This window comes from Xyrauchen texanus, chromosome 15 (genome assembly GCF_025860055.1).
Source record: "Xyrauchen texanus isolate HMW12.3.18 chromosome 15, RBS_HiC_50CHRs, whole genome shotgun sequence".
NCBI lineage: Eukaryota > Metazoa > Chordata > Actinopteri > Cypriniformes > Catostomidae > Xyrauchen > Xyrauchen texanus.
In genome coordinates, this window is record NC_068290.1 from 16576583 (window position 1) to 16600819 (window position 24237).

Below are 24237 nucleotides of genomic sequence, written 5' to 3' on the forward strand. Positions count from 1 at the left end.
AGCCTGTAAATATTGTATCTTCTGCATGAACCACATGAAGCAAACGCCAAGCAGCGTGAAGCATAGGGGGTTCTTGTTTTCATTATTGATTTTGATTATTTGATCACTGCACACACAATTCTTGTTTGAACAAGTAAAAAAAAAAATTATAGTCTATGGTGCTCACTGGCATGCCACAGATGCTGTTGATAGAGCTAAACGTGAATTCACATAAATGCATCTCACGCACAGTGATTATTTTGAGTGTAAACAGTAAATGAGGCAGCAAAAAATATATTTTAAAAATATCTTCAGGGGAGACACTTTATTTTTAACCAGCCACAGTGGGCGTACCAAGCAGACTGGCATATATCAAGACATAATTGTGACATACAGTATGTGATGAGACAGCCAATGATGTAACAATGTCTTTTTTTATTAGTTTATAAGCTTAATTAGTCAGCATTTTACAGTTAACCCACAGATACCCTAGTGTCAACACAAACATATATGGACTTTACAGTGAATGTGTGTAAATGCATATGCATGTGTAGTGTATTATTAAATATTTGGATACTGAAATATTGGAAGCATGACAATTCTCTTAAATACAAAGATTTGTGTGTGTGTGTTTATGTGTGTGTATATTATCACAAGGTAGAAGAGTTGTTTGAGTTATGATGAATGCTGGTGCGTATGCTTTGGGACAAGTAACTTGGTATAAAGTACACAGGCCGGGCAAAATTCCACACAACATAGATGCAGTCTAATAATTTTAGCCTGTGTTATGATACTCCATGCCAGCACTCTGCCCTGTAAGGAGCGAACTACACATATCGAGACAGTTCATATCTATCAAACATTTGACCCAGCAGTTCTAATTATCTTTTTTTTTTATTTTTATCCCTTCTCATTTTTCACAGCATCATGTAGATTCCTCCAATTCAACTTCTCAACGACCTGTAAACAGATGCCGGCAGAGCCAGTTAACAGGGAGGCCTGCATTTAAACTAGTATTTGAATAATCAAAAGAAATTGATTTCTGAAAATTTTATTTTACCAAGACAATTGCATAGAATAGTTCACTTAAAAATGAAAACTCTTCATTTAACCTCATGCCATCCCAAAATTGTATGCAAACTTACTTTCTTCTGTAGAACACAAACATATTTTAAAGAATGTATGAGGTGTTGTTGTCCAGTGCAAGTCAATGGGGTCCATAATTTCAAGCTCCAAAAAGAACATAAAGGTAGTATAAAAGTTGTCTATATGACAAGTTGTTTAATTAATGTCCTCTGAAGCAATAGAGGACACCCAAACTTTGGATGAGAAACGGACCAAAATTGAAGTCCGTTTTCACTATAAATCTTGACAGCTGGCCCAATTGGAACATAGTGCAGGCATCAATACATTTATTCTGTGACACACAATCCCAGTATAATTGTACATCAACGAGACATACTTTTTTTTATTTTCAAGTGTTAACAATCAACCTTTTGGCGACATCAGTAAATTTGAAAAATATTCCTAAAAAAAAAACCCGTCATTTTAACTTGCATCTGCATTTTCAAAATAGCCAATTGGGTGTAACAAAAATAAAAACCTGACAACACAGTGTCCGATTTGTGTACAGCACTCTGCTCATGCGTTAAGCGCTATGAAAAATGCAAATGAGCTTCTCTTATGAATGCCCCAAAGAGAATGCAGATGTCAAGATTTGTAATGAAAGGACTTCAATTTTGGTCAATTTCTCACCCAAAGCAATCTTTAATGCGTCATCTATTGCTTCAGATAACATGAATTAAACCGCTCAAGTCATATGGGTTATTTTTTATGCTGCCTTGTTTTTTTTTAAGTTTAACTTTTGGACTAAGGGTGTAACGATTAGCTCTGACGATGATATGAATCATAGATATGATTATGTTACATACAGACATAATGTGGTACATATGTTATATGCATAATAGATTTCCGAATGAATTAAGGATAGCAATATCTGATGCAACATAATTACTTGATGCCATCACACACAAACAGATGGTAAACCATGAAATATGTGTAATAGATTTGCATGTCATATAATGATATGTTAAGATTTATTGCACCAATAATTAAAGATGAAATGTCATGTGCAGGAAGAAAAGATCCAAGTTTAAATCGAGCAGGGTCACAGAATGAAAAACGATCTATTAGTAGCATGTAAAGGCAGTTTTAAACAAGTATGTGGTAAATGTGAGTTCCCCATTTGTTTTGGAATAAGGAGAGGCGCAGGGGAGTTAAACGGAGGCGCCTTCACTCATCCGTTTGTTCACGAGAATCCAATCGCATTATCATGCAGGACTGCCGCGTGTCATTGGCCAAATCACAGGTGATGGTTAGTTTCTTTCAGAACAGTCTGAAATCGCTCCCTATAATATGTAGCATTCACTATAAAGAAAATGAATGAAAGAATGAGTGTTTTTGTTTACACTCACATGTCTGCCCACCATTCATTTATTTAAGCCAAGTTCTATTCATGGTTAAATTGTTTTATGGAGAAATAAAAGCAACATTAACACATCGTAATCAGAGAAGGCAACAACAATTAACTTACTTTGGTCAACGAATGCAAACAGTTTTGAATAATCACACAGAAAGCAGAACTCGGCAGCATAAACTTTATTTCAAATTGTGCTTTCTTTTCCTTCAATCTTGCATGCTCTGCATCTGTTGCAAGAAGGTTCACATTGACAGTCACATTGAGTATTTTTATATGGTAATGATAATTGATTCTTAAAATCCGTAATCGATGCATAGAGATTTATTTGATAGATCGATGCATTTTTATAGTCCTATTTTGGACCCCATTGCCTTACATTGTATGGGCAAAAACACCTCATTTGTAAAATCATCTTTAATTTCTATAGAAGAAAAAAAATAGACAAGAGTTTGGGACATGAGGGAGAATAAATGAGAGAATTTTCATTTTGGTGTGAATTTTCCTTTAATTTGGTCAAATTGAGATTCGTACCTCTCACCAGTCGTAGCGGGGCGGGAGTGGGGAGGATGGTGGCGTGGTGACTCGTGGCGGGGTGAGGGAGAGGAGGAAGAGCTTGGAGGTGCTGTAAGGGCCAGCTGCTGTCCTACCCCTCCACTCCGGTCACGCCCATAATCTAAACTACGGGCATTAGGGGGGCGGTATCGCCCCACCTCCCTCCTCCATTCATCATTAAAGGCATCTGCCTCACCTGAAAGAGAAAGATTTCTACAATAGTGAAAAGATAGGGATATTTCTAAAATGTCTCTACCAAAACTTAAAAGAGAAAGATGCTGGCATTTAGAGAAAGAGGGATTTGACTCACTCTCCTCCAGGTTGAAGAAGTCCTGTCTCTCTTCACGGTCACCGGTGTGTCGGTTCCTTGAACGTTCCATCACATGACCTCTCTCGCCGATGTGATGCCCTATAGCCATTCGCTCCAGGCCACTCTCACTGTCCCGCATTGTTTGACGTGTCTCTCTGATCTAAAAAGACACAATTACAGTTTAACAAACACATGGTATAGTGAATGTCCCATTTACATATGATAACACTTTTAAAAAAAGTGTGTGTGTGCATGCATGTCTTACACCCCCGGGAGCAGTGCGCAGTTCACTGGTCTGCTGATAGACTTGCGGTGTTCCTGGGTCTGTGGAGGAGTATGAGATGACTGTGGAGGAGGAGAAGGTCTGGCAGTTTGGAGAACCAGAGATTCGTTCCTACAAAAGAAAAAGGAGGTTATGAAAGGCCTACTAAGGCATTTGATGAGATGATCCGAGTCAATAGGAAAATTAAGTGTAATTTGAGTTGTAATGCCTGATGACCACAGTAATTTGTGGGATATTATGCTCTCAAAACAGCATAAAAGCTACACTTATAAGAATAGTGTACATTTCAAAGATTGGGAGATTATCAAGTACAGAACCAGATAAATTACACTTGAAATAAAACATCTGACTATTCCCACAACATGACTCTATTCTTTATACATATAAATCTGACATCTGCAACAACTCATAAGCTGTATGCAATACCGTAACATGCTACACCATCCAAACTGAAGTCTATAATCAAAGGCTGACTGTATAGATGCCATGGTGTCATTTCTGCATTTCTGTTTCAGTATTTCTGAAATGAACAATCACGAAACTCACCACGTTATCCATCATTCCACTCATCATGCTGAACATGTCCATGAACCCTCCACCCTGAGAAAAAAAGAAATAAAATCTCAATATTTTCAAAATCACTTGAGTGACTGTCTTTGTTGCCACTGATATAAATAAATGTGAACAAAACAAGGAAAGAGCAAAGCAGGAGCTGCACAATTATTAAATTATTTTTTTTGATTGTTGATTATTTGTATTGATATTGTAGTGTTTTCAGTAGTTTTATAGGGATAGTTCACCCAAAAATTAAACTCCTCTCATAATTTACTAACCCTCATGCCATCTCAGATGTGTATGACTTTCTTTCTTCAGCAGAACACAGATTATGAGAAAGATTTTTTAATCTTTAAACAATTATAATGAAAAGGACTTAAATATGTATCTGTTTCTCACCCAAAGCAATCATATCACTTTAGAAAACATTAATTTAACCACTAGAGTCATATGGATTACTTTTAATCCGTTTGTCTGTGCTTTTTGGAGCTTCAAAAGGCCTGATCACCATTCACTTGCATTTTGAGGACCTACGGAGCTGAAATATTCTTCTAAAAATCTTTGTTTGCGATCAGCTGAAGAAAGAAGGTCATACACATTTGGGATGGCATGAGGGTGAGAAAATTATGAGAATTTTCATTTTTGGGTGAACTTTAAGTGGAATTTTATAGACATTTTCCCAAAAATGTTTTAAAAAACATTGTGTGTACCTCGTGTCACTATTACAAGTCAACCTCAACAGTGCGTTTTCTTTCTTTCCATGATAAATATTAAGAAGGCATGCTATGGATTAAACTGTCAGTCCTCATTCCCAAATTATCATGTATAACCATCAACAATTACTACATTTGATCCTGGTAAATTAAAGCTAATGACATTAATTTATATATTGATTCAGGTCATGGTAAAAGCGATATTAAAGAAAGAGTTCACAGCATCATAGTGAGGGTACTATGGGACATTAAGAGCAGTTCATATCACTTATGGTAATGCGATCAGGTTTGTAATATTCAAATGAAGCTTTGTCTCCAGTTTTCAATCAATTTATTTGACAAAAATAGTCATACAAGTATGCCTTGAAATTTTTTTTTCATCCCATGAGTATAACTATCCATTCCATTTATGAAGATATTTAGCAAATAAACGCACCATTCATGACTATCTCCAACTCAATTCTATGGGAAGTTCTGCAAAGCTTGTTAGAGCAAGCAAAGGTACCCTAGGGGGGCGGAGCATAGCTAAAGGTCAGTTACGATTAATTTTGATTAGTAGAATTTATATAAAAATACTTATTTTGTGTCATGCATAATACACATTAATACATCAAGAATGTGCCTAAACATTGGCCCTCTTTGCTGCATGAAAATCAAAACAGTTTTTCACATTAATACATTTTACACAAAAAGCTAGCAACAGACAAGTCAGTGATGAGTTATAATGCTCAATCGCTGCACAAAAATGTTGTAAATAGAAAACTGACTAAAAGTAGCATGTTACGATCAAACTAATCTTGGACAGTTTGATTGAAACACTACTACTTTTAATCAACAAATGTGAAAACAAAACAATGTGCGGATCTAATTCCTTACTGATAATAATGTATACTTCAATCCAGCACCTATTAAAGAAATATTGGATGTGTGTGCATTTTGTTTTCTAAAACAGAAAACTTACTCAGTGATAGTGGACCTAAATGGAATGCTGTAATTTACACTTTTCAGGATTTGTTAATGTAATGGTAATCTTAATTATTCATTTGACTAATTGTGTAGCCTTACAGCAAGGAAAAATACATATATGGGCAGATCTACAGTCTAAAACAGGGAGGTTCAATCCTGATACTTTGATTGAGCCTGGCTCTAACTCTTAACCAAATATATATTAACTATGTTAGAAATAGCATACTAACATACTACTTTTACTATTTCTGCAGTATATTTCTGTGGACTTGTTTACAAAAACTTCATTTACACAAACTTTAATTACAAATACAAAACAGCCATGTCTGTTTAAACTGCCTCAATCACTAGCAAGATAATGAGGTCATGTGACAACAATGTGGCATTTTACTGTTTGAAACTCGTTTCATACTATGTTAGATTTTATATATATAAATATATGAATGAGAGAGAGAGAGAGAGAGAGAGAGAGAGAGAGAGAGAGAGAGAGAGAGAGAGAGAGAGAGAGAGAGAGAGAGAGAGAGAGAGAGAGAGAGAGAGAGAGATCTGTAATTCTGGTCCAAAATGTGAAAAGAGACCATACCATTCCCATCATGCCGAAGGGGGAGAGGGCTCCAACCTGTGGCTACAAAGGGAAAAAAAACTTGGTCACCTTAACTTATCTTAAATACAAGACTAAAAACACTTAAATATTAAAAGGTGCACTCAGTAATTTTTTCCTCAATTTAAAAAGTTATCCTCCTTAAAAAGGAATTTTTGTAATTTTGAAAAATGATAAAATTATGAGCACTCACATGAGATGAAGACTCCAGTCATATCAGTAGCCTTACAAAAGCTGTTTTATTCTACATGAAGAGGGTCCCCTCATGGGGGCCGCCATGTTATGATCACATGACCAGCCGATTACTACTCAATCTCAGTAACCGCCCTGTTATTGGACATGGCATTGTTAAGTGAAAACTTTTGCGTTTGAATGATGCTGCATCCACGCCACTAGGTGCCAGTGTAAGTCCAAGACAAAAATTACTGAGTACTGTTCAAAGAAACTGCAGAGAACTTTCAGAAATGCACCAAATCTGCATCAGACTGACAGCATTACAGCACCAATAACACCTGAAAATTTTGGAAGTATGCAAATCAGGCCCTGTTTTTGTGGTACTGTTGATTCAGATGGGTACCTGCATGCATGTACGCGGATGCTGTATCTGAGGGGTGAGAGGATAAGGATCCATGCCAAATGACCCAAAGAGACTCCTCATCTGGTGCCTGTGTGCTGCGAATGGATCCCTGTTACAACAAAACATGCATACAATTTACTCCTGGCATCCGGCTTCAGCATATTCTAGACCAGTGGTTCTCAACCAGGGGGTGGGGCCCAAAAGGGAGCCTCAGGATGACTTAAATCTGCAGTATGGAACTTTTTCTGTGTAAAAATACTTATACCTATCCCAGCTTTATCTGCAGCGACAACATATTGTAAGCCATTTATAGGTAAATTTTCTTGAAAACTGTAAGCACTGTGTTTTTGTGGCACTATGAAAATCACCTGTTTGTTTTGGGGGACTGGTCAACAACGTTTACTCAACTAATGGCATGAGTTGGGGCCGGGACTATTTCTTTGTTTGACCAACAGCAGATGGGGTGTATTCAGAAAGCTGTTTTGAAATCGTTTATTTTTACAATTACATTTAGTGGCGCAGAAATTACAAATGTCAGCTTTAAAACTATTTGAAATAAATTGTATTAAAATAGCTTCAAATTCAGGTCTTTAGAGTCCCGGCAATATATATCACAAATGGATCTACGAAATGAACAGATTAAGATCAAAAATTTTAAAGTAATGGAATTAAATGTATTTAGATGTTTTATTTTTCATATTATTTCAAAGATAAAATGCAACAAATCAGGACAAATCTAGAACAGGATTCATGACTTTCACCCTGAAAGTTCCTGAGATGCATCTGGCTGCAAAAAAATATAAATGAGCTACACATAAGTTTTATCTCAGGTACTTTTGATTCTAAACAGATGCTCAACTTACATAATTTCAGTAGCACACCGTAATGACAATAGTGATATAATACTGTTCATGTGTTACACTTGCTATAGTTTACTTCCACGTTGCTTCATCAAATAACAATGTCACGTTTAAATCAAGTCAATCACTGAAACAACAGCGCCACCTTGAGAAAGAAATAGCATGTAGAATACATATGTGTACATGCATATGGAATACTGATACTTCACCATTGTTGCACATAAAATGTATGTGATATTGTCATTTGTATGAATAAAATACTAATGTCTTTTGTAATAAACAACAAAATAGATATCCTGTGACGGTAAACTGCAAAAAAAAAAAAAAACACTTACACTCTAATGACCCTATTCACTTTTAGTATTTAAACCTTTATTTTTAAAAATAAAATAAAAATTGTTGCCATTTTGTGTGAGTGTGTTACACTATAAGAGAGAGACTGAGGAATACTAAAGAGGTATGGGTACAGCACCAAATAAAAGGATGAGCAACAGGGGGTGGAATGAGTTCCCAGGTCACTAAAGACCTGAATTATGTGTTTAAGGGTTAAAAACTATAAGAAATCACGATTACAACCTTTTAACTGACATTATTTTCACACTCCTCACATTTTGAGGGGGGATGCATTGCTCAATGCATGTCAACTGTCAAGAACAAATATTTTTAAACCACAAGCGGATTACGTCATCATCAAAGGCACAAATAAGAGGCAAAATACTCATTATAATGCATCACATTTTTAATAAGGGATACTCACATCATGTATGGGTTATCATCCACATCATTCAAGTAGCGAAACATTTTGCTGTTATCTCTCCACTGCTTGAACTTGCACCCGTTAATTGAACTGACGACTCACTTTAATCAAAACCCAACACAGCAGCAGCTCAGGGGCTGGTAATTGGTCAACCAATCATCAAGCTCCCTCAGCCAGATATGCAAAACACTAAGGGGTTATACAAGCCGGCCTACGGGCCTAACCACAATACAAACCATTAATTTACCGCGCGAGATGGATAACACACTCTGATAAACTGAAGTAGCTCTGTAGAACATTTAAAACTAGGCAAATACTCTCGAATAGTCCAGACAGCTGCTGATCCAAATCAGCCTGTAAGCTATTTCGGACGGTTAGCCTAGCATCATAACATGCACACCTAAATTTATTTGAAAACCACAAGGCTCAAAGATCAAATTCAGCTTGGGTCGAGGTGAATTTTGTCCAGGTGGGGAGAAAACAGCAGCACGGGAGCAGACAGACCGATGGAAATAACCTCCGCAGATGAGCGCAGGAACACACCGTGACAAAGGAAACAAAACCTTGAAGATGCTGCGTGAATATCTTCCGTTTATTTGCAGATTTAAACGTTTATTTTCGAAATGCGCTTGACCGAGTCGACACCAGTTCATGCGCTATCGAGAAAAAAAATCAAGTCCGGCAAAGGAAAGGTGGTTTTGATAATTAGTAAATCGGGCACAAAAGCCAAACGTCAACAGAAAAGAGAGGTGGGGAGGAGGAGGAGGAGGAGGAAGTGGAGGGGAACAGCGAACGAGCACATTCCGGTGAATAAAGATAAAAGCTTGATCCTAAATATTGAAATGCAGGGGATCAGGGTGAAATCAAAGGGATGTGTTGCGGTTAATGAATCCTTTGTATTGCGGTATAAAGATGTATTAGGCTACTGTTATTTGTTCAGTTTAATTTACGTTTTGGTGACCGGTGTGTTATTGTTGGTAGTTATTGATTATTGTTTTTACGAGTATTGTAAATATGAATTTTGGCAAGACTTTTTAGTGATATATTTGAAAATAAAGTGATGAAAATAACAGAATCGAGAGAGAGCGTGACAGAGGCTTTTATTGTGACACAATCCTTATTTTTACCCAGCCATCATTGTTCACTTTGACTGTCTTTTAGAAAATGTAATCGAACGCCAAGAGCAAATTGGAACCGATTTCACGTTGTAAAATTAGCTTAATTCAAATCAAACATCGCAGACTTCTAGAGCTTGATGAGCTTCTGTAGAACGTAAACAGTGAAGCACAAAGATAATCCTTTTATAGCATCGCTAGATGGCAGTGCACAGGACGCGTTCAAAGAATTTCTCATTGAAAGAAGGAACGCAGTATTTCCACTCTGAATTCTAAGTTGAATCACGCTATCGTTTTACCAGATATTCCTTCTGTTTAATCAACATTCAAAAGCCTTCCTCCGTAACTAACACTCGCTTTGGTGTTATAATACCTATGCACTTAACGATATCATAATTGGGTTGTTTTTCCAAACTCACAAAACGTTGAACAGCTATTCTAGCAGTGCAGCTTTATCGAAGCACACATACTAGCCATTTAGCGTCATTTGAATAGGCATGGCGCCTCTAGCGGCCACTTGGTTGGAACTGCATTCTGTGTTTGGCCTTGGTGTGGCGAGCAAGAGCTCGTTGGGCAAAATATTCCCCCCATACAATTTATTTGGAAAAAAAAAAAAATGTGAAGGTACATTTATTTTTTATTCCGGTAAACTTCCTGTTGCTTTGGCTAATTATAACAACAAGCATTAGAGTACAAGTGGTCACTTTTATACAAACATCATTTCTCTGACAATAGATGCTTGATATGGAATAATGGTAATACATTATACATGGGGAGTTGGACCCAACATCTTAACATGACCATGTACATATGTTATTTATAATTAAAGTAATTTACAAATCACTCATAGATACTATCCAGTAAATATGACCATCTGTAGATATATCCATACCATATGCGATTTGTATTTGCAACACATCAGTTGAAGACAGAATATTTATTTCTTCATTGTCCCTAATCTGTTCTTTTGGATTGACTTCAAAATAGACATGACAGCAAATTTTACAAAACCATATACTTCGAACTATGTAATGTTTTACTTTGTTTAGAAAACCAAGAAGCTTTTCAAATTTCACCACTGCACATCAACGGAACAACTGTGGAGAGTGTCAAACGCTCCAAGTTTCTTGGTGTGTATAGGACGGAGGACCTCTCCTGGACTTTTAACACTACCTGCCTAGCCAAGAAGGCCCAGCAGTGCCTCCACTTCCTGCGGAGGCTGAAGATAACAACCTCCCCCCTACCATCCTCACCACATTCTACAGAGGGATGATAGAGAGCATCCTGACCAGCTGTCTTGCCGTGTGGTATGGGAACTGCACAGTTTCGGACCTCAAGACCCTACAGTGAATTATGAGAACAGCTGATAAGATCATTGGAGTCTCTCTACCCACCATCGACACCGCATGCGACAACCGCTGCTTCCGCAAAGCCACCAGTATTACGGGTGACCCATCTCATGGACTCTTCGCCCTCCTGCCATCTGGCAGAATGTACAGGAGCATCTGTGCCACCATCAGCAGACTCCGAAACAGTTTCTTCCCTGAGGCAGTCAGATTGCTCAACACTCAGCTGCCTCCCAATGCTCACCTGGCCTAGTCAAACACCTAACCCAGTATGACAAAAACATTGCACACCTGCAATTTACAAAGCTGCATCAGTCACTTTTTATGGAACTAATTTATGCTACACTTTTACTATAACTAAATATACATATATTATAGCTGCTATCATCGAATCCAGGGTGTGCTGAGTGACTCCAGCCAGGTCTCCAAAGCAACCAAATTGGCTTGGTTGCTAGGGAGGGTAGAGTCATATGGAGTAACTTCCTCCTGGTCGTGTGCTGTCGTTGGGGCACATGGTAAATTGTGCATGGATGCAGAGAATAGCATGGGCTGCCACATGCTGGTAGTCTCAGTGGTGTCATGCCCAACAAGCCACGTGATACAATGTGCAGATTGACGGTCTTGGAAACTGAGGCAAATGAGACTCGTCCTTCACCACCCGGATTGAGGTGAGTAACCGCGCCACCACGAGGACCTACTAAATGGTGGGAATTGGGTATTCCAAATTGGCAGAAAAGCGGGTAAAAAATTACCATTGAAAACATTCAATGCCATAAGAACAAGAGGTAATATATTCACATTAATAGCAACATTAACGTTGTCATACAAAATACTTTTACATAGTTTGAAGTTCCTTTAAACTCGAAAACATTCATTTAAAACGTGTTTTTATATTCGATAAACACATTTGATTTCTTATGTGAATTTCCCAATGAAACAATAAATATATTACTAAATGCTATATAATACCATATACTGTTCTTTACATTCCAAAATATAATCTTGAAAATAAAACACATGATATAGACTCGTTTTAATCTGGTGTGTGCGCAGAGTGGGCAGGCTGGGTTACGCAGCAGCTTAGTCTGGACGTTTTTTCGCCCTCATTCACGTCAGATTGATACTCACAAACCCGGACGTAACCAACGCCTAGTTGCCGGAGAGGAACGGTAAGCAATCTGTCATTATTCCCCCAGTACTTTACGTGGGATTTAACCGATAAACATGTTATTAAATAGGATATGTTTTAGTTCAGGCTTTACCGTTGTGTAGTTTTGATTTAAGATGATTTGTGGCCTTATCAGTGGTGCTAGCGCGTTAGCTTAGCCTCGTAGCATCCTGTCGCCCTCATTACACAAAACTTTGATTTAATTCCATGCGGACACATCTTTCAGAATATTGATTTCATTTTCTAACATCGACACAAACTCCTCTTTTGTGAGTAAGTGAAGTTAAATTGGGTTCATTCATCTGGTAAAGTGTTTGACTTTATTGATTAGGAAGAAGTGATCCGAATTAAATGATTGTAGAGTGAAAAGTCAACATTTGTGAGTATAAACATACGTAATGTTTAGATATTGAGTAACGTTTAATGAATGATGAACATGTTAACTAGTTGTCTACCTTTTTAAGCCACTTATTATTTTCTTTTGTGCCCTAAGTTGCTTGATCCAAATGTAGTCATTAATAAGAATACACGGGCTACTACAGATCAAATGACAAACAAACGAATGAATGCATATCGTGATAAAACAAACAGTACAGAAGGTTTAAATCTGGCGATAATGTTATTGCGAGTTTGAGAAAGTGGCAAAGTCGAGTCTTTCTCCAAGCAGCGTTAATATGCGGAAGCAAATATTCTCAGAATTGACACATACTTGTAGATGTCTGTATGTATGTCTGCCTTTGTCTCTAAAATCAAATCCCATCACTGAGGCCTTATTGGCAATTTTGTTATTTTATTCAACCTGCATGACATAATTGTACACAAAGGGGACAGTGAAAGATGGAAATGGACGAAACAATGAATCCCAAATGATACACTCAGAGGTATTTCTGAATCCCATGAGAGCCAATGGGCAGTGCTATTAACACGATTTTTAATCTCTCTCTTACCACATAGATGCAGACCATAAAGTGTGTGGTGGTTGGAGATGGAGCTGTTGGAAAGACCTGCCTCCTCATCTCATACACAACCAACAAATTCCCCTCTGAATATGTTCCCACGGTAATGGATCAAAGGGTGTTGGGCTCTGGGTCAGAGATTCAGGGGGATTGAATGATTATGAGTAGTAATGCCTGTTATTGTCTTGTGTGCTTTGTGCTGTTTAAAGCTGTCAGGTATGTGTGCATTTGGTTTTAGGTTATCTGATTAGATTATTGGAGATGCATGTTTAGTGTTTTCTGGTTTGAGATATAATCTATTGAGATTAAAATGAAATTAGGTGGGTAGTGTGACAGTTTTATTTGCTAGGATCAAAGTTCCAGCTAGTTTGATTTGTTTATCAGTAGTGTATTTAATTTAGACTTGCAGGAACCATGTAGTTCCCTTCTGAGAATTTTTTTTTTTTAAGCTCAATCAGCATTGACATTTTATTGGTACAATTTCTGGATAAAGATTGAAAATACATCCACAGGATCTGAAAGTAACGTTTTGAGAAGAAAAGCATTTGTTTAGGAATTAAAAGTGCTTGAAAGTCCACACTTGTAACTGTATATATTTTGCTCTGTTTGCAGGTGTTTGATAATTATGCCGTCACAGTCATGATTGGAGGGGAACCGTATACATTGGGACTTTTTGACACAGCAGGTAATATACAGCTTAGGTTACAGTGTTTATTTTTAGTTTGTTATTTTTCAGTTTTTGCTGTTCAGATCAAAAGTACCATCTTGAATGCGTCTCAGAGCAGAAAATGAGCTGCACCTGTTCCTCTTCTCTCAGGTCAGGAAGACTATGACAGACTTCGGCCTCTCAGCTATCCTCAGACAGACGTCTTCCTTGTTTGCTTCTCTGTCGTTTCTCCTTCCTCCTTTGAGAATGTGAAAGAGAAGGTGAGTCTTTTTTCCTGCTTGTCTCCCTGTTCAGGGGGTCAACCTAGTAGAGCAGAATTTCTCGTATGGTCCTATTGACATTCATGTTATACTTTGCTCGGATGTCATGATTTGAAACTTCTGTTTACTAATCCCCCATGTTCTCTTACACTTTATCATGTATAGATACATTACATTGTTGATGCCTGCTTTAATCAGATTTTTCTTTGACTGAACACTTAAGTCACACGCTCACTTAAGTTTGATGTCCATAAACATTGTCTTTATCAGTACCAGATTGTCCTGCTGGACTTGAAGACTGGGAACTCAAATGGATAGCTCTGCTGTGTATTCAAACTGATACCCGATAAAAAAATTTTGGGGACGATTATGAGTACCAATACTTCCTTTTTGGTACTTGCCGATAAAGATTACTTTTTTTTCTTGTATTTTCTGAATGCCATATTCAATAGTTTATTTAAAGTTTATCATCAAAATAGGGTCTAAATAAATTAATTCATTAAAACCGTATTCAAATGAAAATAGAACATTTAATTTTAACGTGATATTGTATTATTCATTACAGTTGAAGAGTTTCTATATGGAACCCCACTGCATGATCCAAAATACAACATTGGAGTTTTTTTTTTTTTTTTCAATAAAAATGCTGCACAACAGAGAATTACAGATGTGAGATTCTTTAAACCAGTGGTTCCCAACCTTTTTCAACTCACGGCCCACACAACCAAACACATATGTTTCTGCGCCCACTGCAAAAATTTGAACGGACCTGACTATTTGTGTCTGGTTGGTAACTGAGGACTCAAGCAGATTAAGTTTTTGTTGAATAACCTGGCAATGAAGAGAAAAGGCAGATAAATACAGATGCAATCATTTGAACTTCTCGACTTGTTCACATGACAATTAAACCTCATAAACTTCAATTATTGTGACTAACCTAATGCTAATGTTGGTGTTGTTTAGCATTTACTAAGGTCTGTATGTCGGACTGAAGTTAAAAAAGTTGCAATCGGAGATAAGGCTCAACGTGAAGCTTATTCTGGTATTTTGTCTTTAGTGTCACCAATGCAGAAAATCCAGCTTTGCATAAGTATGTTGTCGGAAATGGCATCAAAACCTCAGAGCTGTGTCAGAAAGATCGGGATACTCAGAGAGAGTATGAATCCAAAAATTAATCAAAGATTTTTGTGAAAACATTAATTTCAAGCCCTGTCACAAGATAAGTCAATAAGGCTGTCGTGCTCCTTTGCACGTAAACTTGCGACGACTCCCTCACACAAGTTTACATAAGGATTTTCAATCCAGGTAACCTGCACATCTGGAGATGGAAAGTAGTCGCACAACTGGCTATTCAGACCTTGGAGATGCTCTTCAATTAGCTGCAACCGAGGCGGGAAGGCTCATTGTTTCTTCTATCAAAAAATGTGACAAATTCTCAAATGATTCAGAGTTTGATTTGCAAATACGCCTGGCCCACTTTTCCGGTTTCTTTATTGTGGCTTCGATTTTATTTTGGACTTGAAACGCTGTCACTGATTTGTATTGAAGACTCAAAGTTCAGACCATTTAAGTGATTGAAAATATCAGAAAGGTAGGACAATTTTGCAAGCCACATAAAATCACTGAGGCAGTCCGAAAGGTGAAATTGAGTAGGATAAAAAATCTGTGCTTCGTTGCGTAATTCGAAGAGGCGAGTAAGCACCCTGCCCCGTGAAAGCCGTCGTACCTCAGTCTGTAAAAGAAGCTGAACATGGTCACTGCACATTTCTTCACAAAGGCATCAAAACCAACGTGACTGAAGGGGCCTAGTCTTTATGAAATGAACTATTTTAACAGCCTCATCCAATACACATCTGAGATCATCTTTGTACCTAGTGCTTCCTTATGTAAACTGCAGTGGACGGAGCTCATGAGTGCCATAGCCGTTCTCACGTGTGCAATGACTGTGCCTGTGCTCAGACCCACACATTTAGACCAATCTATTCCATTTGACACCATAAATGCATTCAAAATATCAAATGGCTTTGGTAGGTTTTTGAGCCAGCAGCGGCTTACAGAAAAGGAAATCCTCTTGTAATTCTCCGTTATGCGCATACCGTACGTAAGCAAGGAGGTTCAGTCATGTTTGTTTTGATTTCTTTTAATCAGTCGATACACAACTCTGCTTTCAGGTGGGCTGATGAAATGTTGTGTGTCAGTCTACTTGTGGAATTTCCATAGAACCAGCCAATCAGATATGCACTGAGTTGATTGAGAAAATGTTTTCCAGTTTAGTGTGCTATATGCATCGGACGGTTAGTGCATGGACTGTGGGAGTGCCGCTTGAGGTTTAGACTAGTCTCTAAGTGAACCCCTGTGATTTATTAAATTATAAAAGGCTGCCATTTCATTAAATATGTAGTATATGCTGCACGCTACATGGTGAATTATGCTGCTTGCACGTAGGTTGACCACCTGGCTATTGCTCTGTTGCAGGTCAGCAGACCTGATTTTGCTTGACAATGCGGGACACGAGGGAGAGAATTTATTATTGTAATGGGTGAATAAATATTGATTTTATATTAGATGTATGTTTGCAGTGATGTTAAATGTTACTCAGTTTGGCATAAGGTCTATGATACAAACTAATTTTAACAGCACGGACCTACTCAATCTAAATATAATGAAGTGAAAATAATCTAATCATTAAAAAGCACATTTCCAAATAAGCACATCAATTCCATTAGGAAAGACTAGAAAGATTAAATGCGTTCTTATGAGGGTTGCACGATTTGGGGAAAATGTCATATTGAAATTATTGAGGCTAATTTTGCGATATAATAAACAAATGGTATCATGAGTCAACTTGCTTGGTTATCAAGGAAAATGCACAAATGGATTACTGATAATGCTGAAATGTATATTTCTCAACTCAAACATGCAAACTAGCAACAACAACTATAAATGAACAGCGTTTTAAAATTTTAAATATTTTTACAAAATTAAATAACATCTTTGCATTACTGCAAACTTGTGTTTTTTTTTTTTTTTTAATCTTAATATTACACTTAAATAAAATGGAACGATAAATAAGAACATCCAAATTTTCATGAAAATAAGATTGTCCAAACAAACAGGGACATTTAAGCTGGATGTAACATGTACTTTCTATACTCTTTTGAAAAGGAAACTGATATAAAAGTGTGGTTCACTCAAACCACTAAAAATGTTGCTTTTTTTTTTTTAAATGACCAACTGGTATTTCCAAATCCTCTTTCTAAAAAGTTCTACTTATCGCTGGTACTAGTCCAATGTGTGGATCATTTTCTGAAATCCCACTTTGCTAACGGTGCATGTCTCTTTAAGACTTGTCATATGGCGTGACACTCGCAAACACATCTGCAATTGTGCCTTGTTTTGTTTGGCTCACTGGGCTTTTTAATGTCGTTTTAGTCAATGAAAACTGTAAACATTTTAGCCATAACAGTATTATTGATAAACATTTGTCAATCTTGTCTATCCAATATATATATATATATATATCTATATATATACACACACACATTTTATTGTCATTTTAGTGTTATTTTTCACATAAGATTGATCTTATGATGATCTCATCAATGATGCTACATGTTGCAAGCTGCAGACAGGTGGGGTGAGAGACGAGCGTCTCCGTGTTCGAGTGCGCATCGCCCGGCAAAATTTTATATCTCTCCCAGTTTCGACTGCCGCTCAGATTTTGTCTCTTCCGTGACTGGTTGAAGCGGCTCTGACCGCACCGAGAATGACAGTTTTGGAGTTTGTTTATTTACATGGCACGCTCCCATATTATATGAACTTGAATTAAGGATGAAATAAAGATAGATCACCAAGCTGTGTGTTTTTTTTTTTTTTTTTTTTCTGGCCACCAGTTCAGTGTTGGTCTGCGGAGTCCATCTTCACCTGATTTCCTCGCCGCACTCCGGAAACTCGCATGAACACACGTGCCACTCCCTAAACTGAGAGACTGGTCATCTTTTTATTAGCGGTGTAGAAAATGGGCAAACAGCTCTCAGAGAGAATGGGCTGTCACGTCCACACACGCACTTATGTAATATAATTGTAGCATTTAGCCGTCATATTATCGCACAGGCTGACATCGCGATTGCAATATGTTTTATCGTGCAGCACTAGTTCTTATCGGATTTAGTGCATCTTTAATATTATATATATTTTTTTGTCTGATCTGGCAGTTTCGAATAGGGCCTTCTCATTCATTACATGTCTGTAGAACTCCTGGGAGGTGTAGATGTAGTTAACTTTCACCAGGAGTTCACTTTTGATGAGGTCCACAGATGCTCAGTTCCTTGTCTATCCACGCAGCAGTCATTAGTGAAAACACAGTCTCCACGAATGCGTTGGTGACAGGTATGCTCAAAGCCAAAGATATCAGAGCTGTCATGTTTGGGGCACTGAAATGCTGCAGCAGAGCTGTCTGTGACACTTCGGTGGCATACCCTACACTCCTTTTTTAGGGTCACCTGTAACTGGGTTTTAACCATGTATATATTTTCTCTCATTCTTTATTATACGAACAAAGACACTTTCTTCTCCGGAGCTCTGGATACATTTTTCTGTTGCAGTTTTTTGATTTTTTTTTTTTTTTTTTTTAAAACATTTTTTATAGTGATTTTGTAATTGAAGGATGATGAAATAAAATGATGCCGAAAAAATAATAATAATAAAATTATACTGACAAAATTGAAATGCTTGTGACTTGCGGGACAAAGCTTCCAATTTCGGCACGGTCTCGCAAAATGCAGGAGAGTTGGTCACCCTACGTACATGTGCTGTCGTAAATCTGAGTTTCCCCACTCGGAAGTTGCACATGAATGACCCCTCAAGTCGTGTCCGAGATTGGAGGAGTTGTAAACTTTCAACATGGTGGAGGAGAGGACGTTTTCTGAAGTGAATGACAGGTTTTAGTAGTTTTTTGAAGTAAAACATATTGTTAGCTCTTGCCATTTTGGTCATATTCAGTTATGCATATCGGGAACCATGTGATGCATGTTGTACATTTTTACACTGTGAAAATGGCTTGTATTTGACCAAAACTCCAGTATTGTTAGCAAGCTGAGCAATATGTATTGGTGTCAAAATAAAAATTCCTCAAGAAATATGTATGAATGAACTTTGGGACGTATGTATGGAGCAGCTTGGAGTAATGTTTGTCTAACTGTGTTACTTTACACTAATGAAAACCTGTTTCTATGGTGGGAAATAGACATTTGAAAAATGACAGGGCTGCATCTGAAAAGAACCAAACCCTTTATAGAAAACATTTAATAAAAGTTTGTTTCATTTGGGGTGTCTAGATTCCTTCTGCAGTTATGCGCTTGAGATGTTTAAGCCCTGCTCAATAACTTACATTTTATTGATTTATTTTATTTGTAAATATTATAAATTCAAAGTCATGCAAGTTTCCATTTATATTTGGCAAAACATCTTGTCCAAAACAGCAAGTGAGTCATTATTACTTTTTGTCAACATAGGCCTATTTTATGTTGAACGTCAAATTTACATCTAAATTGAATCGTGTCTAATTGATATCTTTCATATAACCGTTATGGGATTATAACTTTTGATAATATGTAGGGCTGGTACAATCAAATATTGTGACTATTTTCAGTGCAGTCAGAGACACTTCTATGAGGCACGAAAGAGACAAACGTATCCAGCAGGATTAATTGTTTCTCTCACAGTCATGCTTTACCTCTCTCACGCATTTGGATCTAGGGCCGGACAAATCTAGATTCTCTCTATCTTAATTTGTACAATCCCAGTGTCGATTCTTAAAAAGACAAGATCGCTCTTTCTATCTGCAATCCCCAACAATCAGATGTGCATAAATGCTTCCCATTTGGTAAAAAAAAAAAATCTGGGATTAGCCACTGGGTGGTTTTTTTTTTTTTTTTTTCTTTCTCCATTCACCAGTGTTTGAGTGATGTAGCAGCATAGAAGTTTAGCACCAATATCTTTTCCCTGCATGCTGAGAGTAAAAGTTTTGACTGTGTAATGTGAGTCCAAAGACTAGATCGAAGCAAACATTTGTTTAATAATGCCTCTTAATATACTTTCTGTTCTCTACAGTCAGAGATTTATCAGCAACAACAAAATAAATGTTTAATTCTAATCACACATGGCATAGATTCCGTAAAGAAGCCATTCAACAAAACAAAAACAACTGTCGACCCTGCAACGAGACATTTAACCATTTTAGCACTTGTTCCACATATCCAAGTAAATACCTCTAAATAGTACAAATTAGTCATGTAAACAAACTTGTAATATTATACTGTATATATGCAATATAACACAGTAAATGCAATTTCAATATGCCATTTTTATTGATGTAATACATGGACAATATTTAAAAAAAAAAGCTAATGATAAAATAATATTTGTAAAATGTATATGTCTGTAATTTAACAAGATAGAAGTTCCCCTGTATAATGAATTATAACATAAGTTGAAAGAGAAGTTCATTCATACTGTATTCAAGCAAACTGTTGCAAGTTATATTATAACTGAACTATACTGCGAAGTACAATACTAACCCAAATTAAAAGTGAAATCGAACCATGATATTGTGATGTATAGCAATGTATCAAACGTGAGGTGGCTGACGATACCCAGCCCTAATGTGAAAAGCATATGTAATTTATATTGCAATATTTTTTGCATTCACTGCATAGCACACACCATTTTTGTATTTTTTTTTTTTTTTGTAGTCTTCAATTTGCACGTTATTTGAGGACATCATTCAACAAGATGTAGAATAATGGTTAAAATACATGAAATAAAAAAAATGCTTCATTTTATTAAAGAATTCATTGCCAGAAAATACCCTATTGTCAAAATATTGTTTTATATTGTGTTGTATTAAATTATGAATGAATGAGTGGTGTCATGCCGCTCTGACATAATACACTTTAAGGTTCACTATTAGCTGATTCATTGTTTTAGGATGGCTATTTTGGTGACTGCATTGTAGTCCTTATTTTACAACACTTAATTGTCACCTCAGTCAGCACTTAAAAATCAGTCTCAAACTGTACTAAAAGTTGATTTTAGCATCGTTATAAAAAGTTTTTACTCCTGCACAAGTCCTGCTCTTTGCTAATAATTTAACACTTAAGTCAAAGCTTAAGACTATTCTTATGAGCATTTTTGAGAAGTTTTATACATGCGGCCACTGGGGTAGTCTTGTTTCCTGTTCTTGTTAACAAAAAAGTACTTTAATGCGACATACAATTAATTACTACTACAGAAGTGGGAGGTAGGATAATTCAGATAGCACATGAAGGCAGCATTAGCACTCAAAGTCATTTGTAGTCATTTGCTACAAACAGAGCATGCAGAGAGAGTATAAGCTGCCGACTTCACATTTCCATTCATACATTCTTAAAACAAAATTTTCATTGAAGTGTGCAGCACATGCAAACTATATACATTTATCTTATAAAATCGCAGCCTTTGCAGTTTAATAATTACACTAGGACATAAAGTGCATTAAATTTGTTCAGACATCATATGGTGATGAGCCTTTTTACTAGCATGAATGCAAGTATTTGAGCACAGTATCTGACCCGATTCTGTAACCAGTAGCGGTATCGTGACATCCCTGATATTCGTAAGTCATCTTCGTTTTAGCCTTCTATTCCAGTATATCCCTGGAATACTTGATTCTGACTGATCAGTCACGTCATCCTGCAGTCAAATATTCTTCTTTAATGTCCAGTAAACTGTCTAATTGATCATTTTACAGCCAAATGATTTTCTACATAACTCTGATAGTTTCATGTCTCATCACTTTGAACTTTCTTGTGTAAAATAATGTCAATAATAAATCATTTACATCCATGTATTTATTTGGTTTGTGGTCATGTAATAGTTCTGAACTGAAATGGTACAAAAAAGGTTATCCGGTACTATAATGTATTTGATTGCCCAGTCTAGTGTTGCTGTGAGTGGGCTTTCTGCGTTTGGTGGGACATTTTGTTCTGATTCTGCTGTGATTTCTAGCCTTTTTGTTCACCGTCTTTCTATTCCCCTTTTACTTTCTTTCTCACAGTGGGTACCAGAGATCTCTCACCACTGTCAACGTACTCCATTTCTGTTGGTGGGCACTCAAGTTGACTTGAGGGATGACAGTAACACTGTGGAAAAACTTGCCAAAAACAAGCAGCGCCCCATATCGCCCGAGAGTGGCGAGAAGCTAGCCAGAGACCTCAGAGCTGTCAAATATGTGGAGTGCTCCGCCCTCACACAGGTTAAAAGACAAGCCGCGCACACCCATTATGACATAACAGCTCTCTGTAATTATCACCCACGTGACCTACTGTAAATCATATTTCATTTTACAATGTCTTTGTCTTTCTCACAGAGAGGGCTGAAGAATGTATTTGATGAGGCTATACTTGCAGCTCTTGAACCGCCAGAGACCAAACCCAAGAAGCGCTGCATCCTCTTGTAGGAACACAAGCAGTGAGTGATGCACTCACTCCAACAAGAGAGGCGGAGGAATAGAAATTTTCTGGTGGGGTTTTAAAAGGGGTAGGGCTTGGCTTTGGAATGGACAAAGTTTTATAATTGGGATATGTCATGGGAACAAAACGGCAGAAAAAAAAACTTGTCAAACTCGAGGATTTCAGCAAATAAATTGTATTGCAAACAAATAAATGCACACCGTGCCTTTTGTAAATGTTTCTAGAACAACAGAAGAAATTTGAGAACCCTGAAACCAACAATTGCCCTAAAAACAAAGAATAGAAATAGAAAATCTACATGTGCACTTTACGCATGTGATGTCTTGCAGAACAACATTTGAATCTACTTTAATGCTTAAGATGTATTTTGCACAACAGGTTCATGTTATGTATTAAAAAAATACAAGTGTTGCAATGGCCCACATACATGACAATACATTTTTAAATGCTTCAGTTTTCTGGTCACCATAAATAAAATTAATGATTTGAAATGCTTTTGTTTCTGAATATTGGACAACACTTTGGATTTGTCCCTGACACATGCTTTTCTCTGAGGCTCATGTCTGTAAATAGCACTTTTCATAAAGTGTCAAGCAGAACGTTCTGGCGGCTCTGATTAACGCTTCTGCGGGGCTCAGCTATTTGTTCTTTAACTGGTGGGACAGTGTGTGTGCAGTAAGCTGTTTTCAGCTTTCTTGGATCTTTTATGTACAGCATTTATCCATTGTCAAACCTTAGCAGGCATAAAGACCATTTTCCCAAAATGTATGTTGTGTTATGTGGCACAAAAGCAAGGTGATGTGATTGGTTTAGGTGTTCATTTAGCTCTAATCACTGACAATGGCATTGAAACAGTAATATACAAAAAGAAAAAAATTACAATTTTAGATATTTTTAACAATGGTTTGAAAACAGTTTATAATAATGTTGGAACCTTCAATGTACCAGAGTGTTATGATCATAGAAACCAGTATCTCTGTGGCCATATCCCCTCCTGAGTGACCTGTTAGAATTGTAAGAGAGTTTGGAACCTTATGTGGGAGCCAATTGAATCTTCACCTAAAAGCATTTATTTATTTCTGTATGAGCCAAACTGTTCTCTTCTTTGGTTCATGCTCCTAGAATCTCTCTTTAAGTGCGTTTTACTCTTGAGCCATGCAGTGCCTTCTGCTGGCCATTTTAAAAAAAAACTGATTTTATATAAAAACATTTCTCCCTTTTTGTGTTGACTTCGGGTATGACGTATTACTGTTTTTCATTTGGGTGAATGAATTTAGTGGTGACACATTTTGAAACTTGAGTTTTTTTTTTTTTGTTATTTTAATTTTTTGCTAGAGTACCATTTGATTGTGTTTTATTAATAAAATAACAATTTGAAATGTAATATTTTGAATAACCAATTTTAACATTTGTGTGAGAAGAAAGGAGGATTACTGATGATGGTCGGCTATGTGGCCTTTTCTTAGTCAAGTTCTACGGTGTTTGGAATCTCACTATATTTGTAATAAAAGTTGTGTGACTGACACACAAATGGTGTTTGTTTCTTACTTATTAATGTAGTGTTTCATCAGGAAAACAGAACA

At 37.0% G+C, this 24237-nt stretch overlaps 2 protein-coding genes across 2 annotated transcripts; one reads left to right on the forward strand and one right to left on the reverse strand.

Moving 5' to 3' along the window:
- Positions 1 to 274: 274 nt before the first annotated feature.
- Positions 275 to 9403, reverse strand: LOC127656185 (myeloid leukemia factor 2-like). The gene is made up of 8 exons (XM_052144376.1): positions 8633 to 9403; positions 7016 to 7124; positions 6421 to 6462; positions 4150 to 4203; positions 3586 to 3714; positions 3321 to 3480; positions 2990 to 3206; positions 275 to 939 (listed from the first exon to the last, which is right to left on the reverse strand). Exons 1-8 carry the CDS (start codon positions 8674 to 8676, stop codon positions 924 to 926), a joined length of 771 nt encoding a protein of 256 aa, XP_052000336.1. The 5' UTR covers positions 8677 to 9403; the 3' UTR covers positions 275 to 923.
- Positions 9404 to 12206: 2803 nt separating this feature from the next.
- On the forward strand, positions 12207 to 24185 carry LOC127655970 (cell division control protein 42 homolog). Its single transcript, XM_052144077.1, has 6 exons — positions 12207 to 12262; positions 13216 to 13320; positions 13830 to 13902; positions 14035 to 14144; positions 22240 to 22437; positions 22552 to 24185. Exons 2-6 carry the CDS (start codon positions 13216 to 13218, stop codon positions 22639 to 22641), a joined length of 576 nt encoding a protein of 191 aa, XP_052000037.1. The 5' UTR covers positions 12207 to 12262; the 3' UTR covers positions 22642 to 24185.
- The last annotated feature ends 52 nt before the right edge of the window (positions 24186 to 24237 follow it).